General features: G+C 37.9%; 4 protein-coding genes across 7 annotated transcripts; 2 read left to right on the top strand and 2 right to left on the bottom strand.

Annotated features, from left to right (window-relative positions):
* Positions 1 to 8: 8 nt before the first annotated feature.
* Positions 9 to 1,761, top strand: LOC104754338 ((+)-neomenthol dehydrogenase). The gene is made up of 5 exons (XM_010476502.3): positions 9 to 171; positions 266 to 518; positions 741 to 806; positions 904 to 1,080; positions 1,198 to 1,761. The coding sequence occupies exons 1-5, from the start codon at positions 158 to 160 to the stop codon at positions 1,573 to 1,575; spliced, it is 888 nt and encodes a 295-aa protein (XP_010474804.2). The 5' UTR covers positions 9 to 157; the 3' UTR covers positions 1,576 to 1,761.
* A 129-nt stretch (positions 1,762 to 1,890) lies between these two features.
* On the top strand, positions 1,891 to 2,331 carry LOC104754339 (uncharacterized). Its single transcript, XM_010476504.3, has one exon. It carries the CDS (start codon positions 1,891 to 1,893, stop codon positions 2,329 to 2,331), a length of 441 nt encoding a protein of 146 aa, XP_010474806.1.
* Positions 2,332 to 2,625: 294 nt separating this feature from the next.
* Positions 2,626 to 5,254, bottom strand: LOC104754340 (peroxisomal membrane protein 11C). 4 transcript variants are annotated; one of them, XM_087495057.1, is made up of 8 exons: positions 5,122 to 5,254; positions 4,228 to 4,431; positions 3,752 to 3,826; positions 3,583 to 3,657; positions 3,427 to 3,507; positions 3,258 to 3,332; positions 3,000 to 3,173; positions 2,626 to 2,897 (listed from the first exon to the last, which is right to left on the bottom strand). In XM_087495057.1, exons 2-8 carry the CDS (start codon positions 4,417 to 4,419, stop codon positions 2,862 to 2,864), a joined length of 708 nt encoding a protein of 235 aa, XP_087351183.1. In that variant the 5' UTR covers positions 4,420 to 4,431; positions 5,122 to 5,254; the 3' UTR covers positions 2,626 to 2,861. The 4 variants fall into 4 exon arrangements, with proteins under 4 accessions (XP_087351183.1, XP_010474810.1, XP_010474808.1 ...); XM_010476508.3 differs by lacking the exon at positions 5,122 to 5,254 and adding an exon at positions 4,826 to 4,958; XM_010476506.3 differs by lacking the exon at positions 5,122 to 5,254 and adding an exon at positions 4,735 to 4,952.
* On the bottom strand, positions 5,017 to 6,889 carry LOC104754341 (uncharacterized). Its single transcript, XM_010476511.3, has one exon. It carries the CDS (start codon positions 6,887 to 6,889, stop codon positions 5,162 to 5,164), a length of 1,728 nt encoding a protein of 575 aa, XP_010474813.2. The 3' UTR covers positions 5,017 to 5,161.
* Between the last annotated feature and the right edge of the window lie 3,734 nt (positions 6,890 to 10,623).

Below are 10,623 nucleotides of genomic sequence, written 5' to 3'. Positions count from 1 at the left end.
AAATTAAGTTAAATTAACTCAAAACACTTTATTAAAAGAAAGAAAACGTCGTTCGCAATTGGTGAACTGAGTGAAATACTATACTTTTTAAAATTGACAGCACAAAGAGAGAAAATATGTATAGAGCTTCCCTTTGACTTTTTCTCTCATCAATTCAATGGCCGACACAAGGTTCGTGCTTCCTCTCTCTCTCTCTCTCTCTAACCTCGGCTTGAAATCTTTATGGGATCAGATTTTGATTCTTTTTTTTTGTTGTGTTCATCAGAGTTGCAGTTGTTACTGGTTCAAACAAAGGGATAGGGTTAGAGATATGCAGGCAACTAGCTAAAAATGGGATAAATGTGATTCTCACTGCGAGAGATGAGAAAAAGGGTATTGCTGCTGTCGAAAAGCTCAAGACAGAGAATTGTTTTTCTGATCAAGCCATCTCCTTTCACCTTCTTGATGTCTCCATTCCAGACACCATCGCTTCTCTTGCTCTTTTTCTTAAGACCCGCTTCGGCAAACTCGATATTCTGGTTTCACCTTCTTTCTTTTCTTGAATCTTTGTCCGATTCCTACTATATTATTATATGTCAATCTGTGTTTTACATTCTTGGCTGCAACCAGTTTCACTCTCAGATCTTCGTTAGTTGCAGTTCCCTTTTTTAGGGATTGAGATACTTGATCTTCAGCAAATTCTTGTTTCTTGCCATTAGGATACATAATCTTGAAAGGGTCTTGTTTGGTATTGTCTCCAGGTTAATAATGCCGGAGTTGGAGGCGCCAATGTTAATGTCCATGTTCTCAAAGCTCAGATTGCTGAGGTTACACTTTGATTTCCTAGTTAACAATTTCCACATGCTTGAGGAGAGGTACGTACCTTAGTCTTCTTAACATATAATTCATTAATTAATACTGCAGGCTGGTGCACCTACTGATATTTCCAAGATTATGAGCGATACATATGAGATTGTCGAGGAGTGTGTTACTACAAACTACTACGGCGTCAAACGAATGTGTGAGGCTATGATTCCTCTGCTTCAGTCTTCTGCTTCCCCAAGGATCGTCACCATCGCTTCTACCATGGGAAAGTTAGAGGTACCATCTTCTTTCTTCTAGTCCCATCATAAACTTATATAAGTAGCCGCAGGGGATGTTGATTCAAGAGTAGATATATTAGGAGTGAGCTTTGTATATATGTTTTTTTTACTACAGAATGTGTCAAATGAGTGGGCAAAAGGAGTGCTGAGTGATGCTGAGAATCTAACAGAAGAGAAAATAGATGAAGTGATGGATGAGTATCTCAAGGATTACAGACAAGGCTCATTAGAAGCCAAAGGTTGGCCAAAAGTAATGTCTGCGTACATACTATCAAAAGCTGCGGTGATGGCATTGACACGAGTGTTGGCTAAGCGAAACAAATCAATGATCATCAACAGTGTTTGTCCTGGTTTCGTCAAGACAGATATCAATTTCAACACTGGGATTTTAAGCGTTGAACAAGGTGCAGCGAGTCCAGTGAAACTGGCTTTGGTCCCTAATGGAGACCCATCTGGTCTCTTCTATGATCGCGCTAATGTCTCCAACTTTTGACTTTTGTCAACATCCTTCCTTCCTCGTGTGTTGTGACTTTTGTCAACATCAAAGTGTAGTAGAAAATAAAGTGAACCAGATTTGTAGTTTTCAAGTAATACACTATGAAGCCAAGTATGATCGGATTGTAACGACAAGTTACAACAACAACAACAACCTCTTAGTAATTAATAAGCGTTTTTGTAACGCAATTGTTATTGGGCTGAAAGAAAAGCCCAGTAAGCTCGAGTGAGTAAATATACTATATAAATGCCCTAATTAAGTCAGTCAGTAAAAGTCCAGGGAAAAAAAAAAGTGTAGTAAGCCGTACGAAAGATGAAGCCGGAAACGAAGAGAACAAGACGGCGGAACGATGAGGAAAAGGGTGGTGCATCTGCGTTCAACCTCGGGTCTCTGAAGAAAGCGATCGAGGCCATAGATGTAGGCCGCAAGGAAAATACAATGAACCTATCGTCGTTGTCTGTGGCGTTATCCGCAGCGAGCCGTGAGATGAAGCAAACGGGCAAGTCTCATCAGCGTAAGAGAGTAATAGGAAACAGAGGGGAAAAGATGAAGAAGAAGGAGAAGGAGAAGGTAGCGATCGGAAGAAAGCCGAAAACGAAGGCAAAACTAGTAAGGTGGCTTTCAAACTTGGATAAATCGGTAACAGTGCTATCATCATCATCAGTGCAGCCGAAGATACTATCAATGCAGCTGCAGCTTTGTGAATTGAACACAGATTTCACCATGAATCACTGCCTTGAATCCTTTAGATAAAACATTTTACGTCCTATCCTATAGCTAGCTAGCGTTTTATATATATTTCCGAGGGTTTTTATCTTTCTTTCACTCTTGCTTGTATCAGTCTTTTTATTTATTCATTGCTCAATGAAATGGTGGAGCTGATGCAACGACAAAGTCTCATTTTTTAGGACGATCGGAACAGTGTTTATTACTAGTATCATGCATCAACAGAGTCTCTCTCTAGGATCGGAACGAAGATGTATCTTTACTATTGCTCCGCTTGCTTGGATTTTGACACAATTACCCTACGAATATACTCTTAGTGTGGGGTTCCGCAATGTTGATTATTATTATTAATCTACGGAGGGACTGCAAACGTTTATCATCATGCTATACCATAACAACATCTAACACAAACAAAACGTACCAATCGAGACAAATTTAACACTACTAACTACTAAGTCTTCAAAAACAGGGGAAATACAAATGACCAGACTACATATATGGAACACCTGGACATGCGTGAAGTGAAACTACATTACTTTTTCTATCTTTCCCTTCTCTCAGACCGTCTTGGACTTGGCATGTGACGGCAATAACTGCACAAGCGATAGATTTTTTATGGCTTTTAATTCATTGAACTGATCCCAAAGCAAGATTGCAACACACATAGCAAACTGTTTTCTTGAAAGAAAAAATACCTGGTAGCAAGAGATAAGAGAGGAGGCGAATCCGAAAGCGCCTGTGACTCGTGGAGTGACTTTCTTCGGAGCCAATTGAAGCAATCCAAAAGCAACAACTACATCCATCCCTGCTTTCACCAGAGCCAACGACCTCTCCTTTGATTTCTCTAGTTTTGCACGATATTGCTCGTTCTGCATAAACATCTTATATCCATAATTAACAAAATTTCTTCTTCAATCCATAGAGAAAGAGAATCATAGCTTGAGGCATCTTACCTGATGTTTATCCTTATTCCCAATCTCCTTTTCTAACTTCTTAATTGATGCTGACAGCCTACCAAGCTCTCCAACCTAAACATCTCGAAAAGTTATTAGCCATTAGTTACACAGTGCGGTACTGCCTTTATACCAGAGATGAGAAACAATACAGTGGCAGTGAACAAACCTCAACCAAGGATGTGCAGACCGATGAGCCCATCCAACAGAAGAGGGATATACGTCCAAGAAGCTCAGCGCGTTCTTTGTCCTATAATAACATCAGATTCGGAACCTCAGTTTAACCTGAGAAAATAAGTCTCTCATAATGCAGGCATGTCCTCACCTTGTAAATCCCAGTCCTGCCAAGCCACACAATTTGATCGAGAAACAAGAATGTAGAGAGCAACGCGTTTTTAGACTGCCAAAATAAGAACATGAATCATCAGAATCAGATCAATCAATTTAGTTGGAAAAAGAAACAAGCTCTGAAAAGCAAGCAACAATAACATTACCTTTCCGAGCAGAAGAAGAGGGAGTGGAGTCCCTTTGGGAACAGGGCTAATGAGAGCATGAAGATCATTCACAAACTGCACCCACCACAAGAAGAACACCACTTAGCGCTTATTCCTAAATCAAATAGTATTATATCCTCTTCCAAATCATCTCAACAGGTAAAACTAACAGATGTCAATCTCAAAACCATTTTACTCGAATCACTCCATCTCTTATAAGAAACTGAGTTACAGATGACGTGTATTCATTCTAGTTGCGAACCCTCAAAAACATTTATCCCCCATACCTGCAAGTGATAACCTAGAAATCCTACATCTAAGATATGATTTAAGGACTCTAAGCTCGAACTTAACTGACCATGAATGATTGATCTATACATCTAGTTAGCTAGCTCATACCCTTGAGACTGATTTGGGGTAAAAGTGTGAAGTGAACTTTGATAAAAAGAAGAAGAAGAAAGGGAAAAAGCAAAAACCTTGAAGAGACGGAAAACTTTCCGAGCCAAGCTGGTGGACTTGTCGACAGATTGAGCAGTGCCAGGTTGACCATCACTCAAGAACTTAGAACCATATTGAATAGCTCGACAAATCTTGTCTCTCGCCTCCGCTTTGTTCAAATACACAACAACCAGACCAAGCTCAGCTCTCGTCCTCTCAAGGGTACTCATCTTCTCTCTCACCTTTAAGATCAAATTTGATATCATTTGTTGTGCGGTTAACAATCCAAAAAAAAAAATCAAAACAAAAATAATACAACAAGAATCGAACCAAAGAAACCAGATTTATGCATCATCCGTTTAACAAAGTATTCCTACGAAATTTACAGAGAAAACCCTAAAAATTCTACCAAGGAGTGCCACCAGAAAAAATTATCCCTTAACTCAAAGTGGTAAACAACAGATTCATTGCAAATTATCGTAAAGACAAAACAAAGTACATACGAAAGACAATTCGAGCTCCACCAAAGCATACTTTTTTTTTACCTTAAACGAATGAATATATATTCTCGTACAAGAGGTATGAAGAAGAAAACAGAATGATAAGAGAGAGCTATATGAGAAGAAACGAACGCACCGTTGACCCTTTCTATCTGTATCTCTCCCCTACCAACAAAATTATTAGGAAATCTCTATTTTTGTTTCGGATTATTTTCTTTTTATTGCAATAACTGCACAAATATTTTAATTTCTTACGACAATATATCTCCAAACTCTCAATTTTGTAAATTAAAATATCTAGGAATTAAACTAGTTGACTAGGTTGACTTTTAATTAATGGGCCTGTATATAATATAAAGCCCATATTAACAGCTACTGAGAAACAACAGCCCAAAATACTAACGGGTGGTTTGGTATATATATAAAACTTACATCAAACCATAATAACCGGTTGTTGTTTTTACTTTTTTAACTAACGGTGGTGAAAGAAGAAGCTTCTGAGCTTTCCTCTTTCGAGCTTCTCGAGAAGCTTATCGGCGCCGATTACTTCCATCTCCGACAGCTTTTTCAGATACCCTATTGCTCCGTACGACACCATCATTCTCTTACTCTTCTCGCTTCCCGACGACAACCCCAACAGCCCCGCCACTGCGTACTTCTTCGCCGTGTTTCCTGGGTTTGCATCCAACAGCATCACTAGGTTCGTCACGCTCTTCCCGTCTTTCTTCAGTTCCCTCCGAATCCTTCCTTCCGTCACCAATCCCGCTATCGCCTGCGCCGCCGCTTCTCTACATCCGTTTGATTTCGATTCCAGAAGCTTCACTATCACCGCAACGCACCCCGATTCTCCCACTAGCCTTTTCGTCTCCGGCGAGCACGCGAAACGGCATAGAGCCGATGCTGCTGCTTCTTGCGCGCCTAAAGATCCTGACTTTAGCACATGTGTCAGTCGTGGCAGCAGATTGAGAGCCACCCACATCTCTGAATTCACCGACGGGATTAGATTTCTCAGCGCCGTCACCGCCGGTTCTTGCGGCAACGGACCGTCTAGGTATGCTAAGAGACTCGGAACTCCGCCTTCTGAAACGATGGCTTCGCGTAGAGCTTCGCTCGCTGCAGTGAGATTCTGCAAACACTCCGCCATGTGTTCTCTTGATCCTAACAGTATCCCATTGTTTAGGAGATCGATCGCGACTCTAACCATTCCTTCTTCTCCAAGTAACTGTCTCAGCTCTGAAACTGCTGAGATGTTCTTCAAAGCAGCTGCAGACGCAGCTTGTGACACAGAATCCCCTGTTTTACAGAGATCGATCAGCGGTGTGATCCCCCCGTGTCCTGCGATTTCCCTTGCGTTTTCCTCTGTCATGGACAGCCTCTGGATCGCTATTGCAGCTTTTTCTTTGGTTTCAAGACTTCCTGATTCGATTAGCCTCACTAGAGGAGGCAATACACCTTCGGAGATAAGCCACTCGTCGCAGTGTCCTGATTCCGCTAATACGCTGATGAGATTCACAGCTTTCTCTCTGATTCTTGTCGAAGTTGCTGTTAACAGTTGGACTAAAGCTGCTACGTTGGCTCGTCCGATCAAAGGCATAACCATCTTTTCATCTTCTTGCATTGCACGGAGGAGGTTTTCGAGAGCATTGTGTTTTGATTCCAAGTGACCGATCTGAAGCCTCGCTAGAAGTTCTTTTAAACTCGAAATTTTTGGTGTTTCCAGTGAACTTGAGATGTATAGAGGTAATGTGGCTTCACCGAGGACGCCGGTCTTGATCAAAACCATACAGTCTCTTAGATTCAAATCCAGTTTTCCAGATAAAGCGTCGAGATCGCTCTGCATACGCAGCTTCCCTTCATACTTGTCAGTTGAACACAACTCTGCAAGCTCTATCACTTCGTTGAGCGTCTTAGCTACAGACTGTAACTGCTCGTTGCAGAGCTTGTTCTTGGAGAAACAAGGGTGGCTTGAGAGGTCAGATAGACAAGCTGGAATCTGATCAATCTTTGAGATTATGGTCTTCCATCGTCCTGCAAAATTATTAACCGTTTTGGCCTTGCTGAGCACTGATGGTATTAGTGAATGGACACGCGATAGCCATTCTTCTGCTGATTGTTTATCCATGACCATCTGGTTAACTTGCTGCTCTTCTGCCATGGCTCCAAACTTCCCCATGGTTCCCAATTCTGCCATTGTTCCCATTGCAAAAAAAAGAACAGCTTCTTTCTTTAGGCTATTTGAACATATATTCTCTCTTCTTGATCTGTGTTTGATTAAGTGCTAATGAAACCTGAAGAGAAAAAGACAAAACTTTACAACCTTATACATGTCTGAGCCATGTTTTTCCTCGTTTATGGGGCAAAAAAAGTAGAACTTTACCTCATCTGAAATTGGACTGTATCGACTCCAACTGCAGTTGAAGATGAAGAGAACAATCAAAACTTTGATTGAGTTTTCACATGTTCAGTGGGAGAAACATAAAGAAAAGGCAAAACCTTACCCTGTCACTTTGTTCCTTTAACTGCACTTGAATCCAATTTTTCCCTGAGTTCTTCACAGACAATTCCAGATTCTAATTATCTGCACTTGGAGATTAAGAAAGCTCAAAACTTAAATGGAACACAAGAGTAGAAGAAGACACAAAAAAATAAAGGAACAATATTAGTTTAGATGAAAACAACATGTACCAGAATCACAGAAAAGCCATTGCTTAACAAAAGAAAGAAGTATCCCCACGACATATCATTTCGAGTGGTTTCTAGATGCATATTCATTAAATGCTTCTCCCTAATAGTAGTATACAGTATCATATCTATGAATAATAATAGTCCACATCAAATCAAACTCATTCACAGCCACGAAATAAACTCTCACTCTCCATGAACCATCCATCATTGTCAATGCAAAACTCGTAAAGGTTAGAGGTTCGTGATTGGAGAAAAATTCCTTAAAAAAGGGGAAGCAAAAGCTGTAAAATTGTGTGTGGATTAGAAGGATTAAATGTGTTGATAGTAACAGAAAGGGAAAAAATCTGGCTGAGGATCAAAGTAAACTGGCAGACTTTTCTTTAAAGACAAGTCAATGGGAAGTAGTATCTGTATCTCTCTATTCATTAGACACAAGTTGTAAGTTGTAAGCACCAATGTTATGTTTGATATAAACTAAGTGATCCTACTACTTTACTAATGAATGATGTTGAACATAGCTCAAAACTTGGTACCAATCTTTTAAGGAATGAGATGATGATCTAAGAGGAGGAAAAAAAATTTTACCTTCAATTTAGTAGTTGACTTTTGAGTGTGAAAATAGGGGTTTGCGTCCAGCCAAAAACTTGATCTGTGTGAGAAATTTAAAGAGATTCAGTAAGTATACAAACATGTAGAGAGAGGTTAAGTAAGATTTCTAGAGAATTATAGACAAAATAATAAAATGGTCACTGTCAACGGATGATAAAGCAAAATTGAAAAACCAAATGATATAAAGTTTGAGATCACACAAGCTTAATTAAGCTCTCCTTTTTTTTTATTTTATTTTTACTTGTGGATGCAAATATCAACCGCAGAGAAAGAACCAACCTTTGAAGATTCAGAATCTTGAAAGCAAAAAGATTTAAACAACTTTTTTTCAATTTGATTTTTCTTGAATACCCAGAAAGCAGAAAGAATAAAAGGCTGAGGGATGAGAATCAAATCAGAAATTATAACTTATATATATATATATATATATGTTTCCTTGAGAAAGAAGTAGAAAAATTAACCTGAGACTAAAAATCAGAAATTACAGCTCAGGCTGAGAGAATTTTAAAATTGTGGGAAAACTAAAAATGATGATGTTAATACAAAAAACATAAGACAAGAGAGAAGATATATGTCAATTTCGATCCCAAAGAAAGAAACTTACCCCAAGTTGTTTTTTTGTTGTGTAATGAAAGAAGAGAAGGTAGCTAAACAAAAGCGGAGCTGTTGAAGTTGAAATGAAAGAGGATCTTGCAAGAATACAAAGACAAAGCTGCTGCTGCTGCTGACTTCTCTCTCTTCTTCTTCTTCTTCTTCTTCTTCTTCTTCTATAACTCCCAAACGATACAAACAAACACCAGCTCCTCTTCTCTCTCTCTCTTTTTCTCTTGCTCAGATAAAAATATTTGAAAAATAAAATTCAAATCTCAACGCGATTTAGAGAGAGAGAGAGAGAGAGAGAGAGAATAAGATATTTGAAATCAAAAAGAAATAGAAGGGGACAGAGTACAAAACTAAAGACAAACTTCGATCATCAACTCAAAGTCTAATTCTTTAATACTAGTTCCCTTTTTTTTACTTCAAAAATTCGTACTATTTTTTTCCGTATTTCTTAAAATAGTTGACAAAAATATACAGAAATACTACTATTTTTATTTAAGAAATTAAATAAAAGATAAAATATTTTTTGAAAGAAAAAAGCCTACAAGAGAGAGATCAGAGATCTGTCACTGAGATTCCCCTCCCAAGAAAAGAGACGATCGACTTCTCTCTGTCTCTCTCTCTCTCTTATTAAAAGCAAGCAGTACGTAGTTAGCTTTCTTTGGGATCCGACGGCTGTGATTCCATCTTTATCATTTCGATTTTTTTTACCGTTGCTGTTAGATTTAGATCTCCGTACTCTCTAGTCTTCGTTCTTTGTTGTAGTAGTATTGTAGAATCAACAATAATCGTGGCTTACTAATATATATTAATGCCCACGTCGGTCGCCCATTGGAAATTTTGAAATTCTAACAAGGAACTTGTCGCCAATTTACAATATTATGCTTCTAAGTTCTAACTTTCAGTGATATTACAAGACCACCATAAGACATTTGCATGTGTGACTCGCGTGACCACCCTACCTTTTTTTATTTGGCCCACTCTCTTCTCTTTTTAAAAAAAAAAAAAAAAAAAAAATCCATTAATTTGTTTCTTTTCTTTCTGGACTAACTAACTATGTATGTGTATACCTAATTATTAAATTACTAGTAGTTTTTTTCAAGAGTTGCTGCTAATAAGTACTTTGGCTGGCATACAAAAAAAAAGACATTAACAGTTAAATTATTTGAAAATAATGTTGTTGTTTCACGCACGTGACAATGGTTCATTTATTCTCGTCGTATTTAACCAGATAAACCTTACAAAATTTTGTGATTACTATAATATATGTTAATTATAATATGTATGTAATTCATCAGAATTTATAATGTTTGTAAAACTCTTGGATCGCCAAAAGTAACAGAATTGTACTACTATCTATCTTTGAGGAGAATCATAAATACGTGTGTGAATATGCTCTTTCATAATTTTACATGTTTATCGGTACATACAATATTAATAATTTCATCTTAAAATTATTTCGCCATGTGGATGGATGTCGTGTCTCTCTTTTTCACTCACTCACTACTCATCATTATTTAATTAAAGATGAGACATTTAATGCATATATTTATTTATATATACTCTCTATCACTCTCTCACACACACAAACAAACACCAAGTACAGTTTATTGTTCATTGTAAAGCAAATATAAAAAAAAAAAAAAAAAAAAAAAAAAAAAAAAAAAAAAAAAAAGTGTACATGCAATGTGAATGATTAGATAAAAGGCATAAAGCCATACACATATTATATTCATAGCCTCGGAGTTATTACGAAAGACCATCTAGTAATAGACTAATAGTACTTGAAATACCATATGGTTATGATTATGTTATAAGTAAAGTATCCATGTCAACAAGGGATATCAATTTAAGAATTAGCATATATACTTGAAGCTCATTCGACATCTCGCACTATATAAGGGATACACAGGTTTGATTGCTTGCGGTTGCGGAGATCCATATACGAAATCAAAACTCCTCCAACCAAACCTCGAGTATTATTAGTAGTAGTATTCTTCTTAAAGCCCAATTTAAGAATTGAAGGCCCAAAAGAAATCA

The sequence above is a fragment of the Camelina sativa genome, chromosome 17, assembly GCF_030686135.1.
Source record: "Camelina sativa cultivar CO46 ecotype springtype chromosome 17, ASM3068613v1".
NCBI lineage: Eukaryota > Viridiplantae > Streptophyta > Magnoliopsida > Brassicales > Brassicaceae > Camelina > Camelina sativa.
The sequence above is the reverse complement of the archived record's forward strand: the minus strand, read 5'-3'. Positions and strand labels throughout refer to the sequence as shown.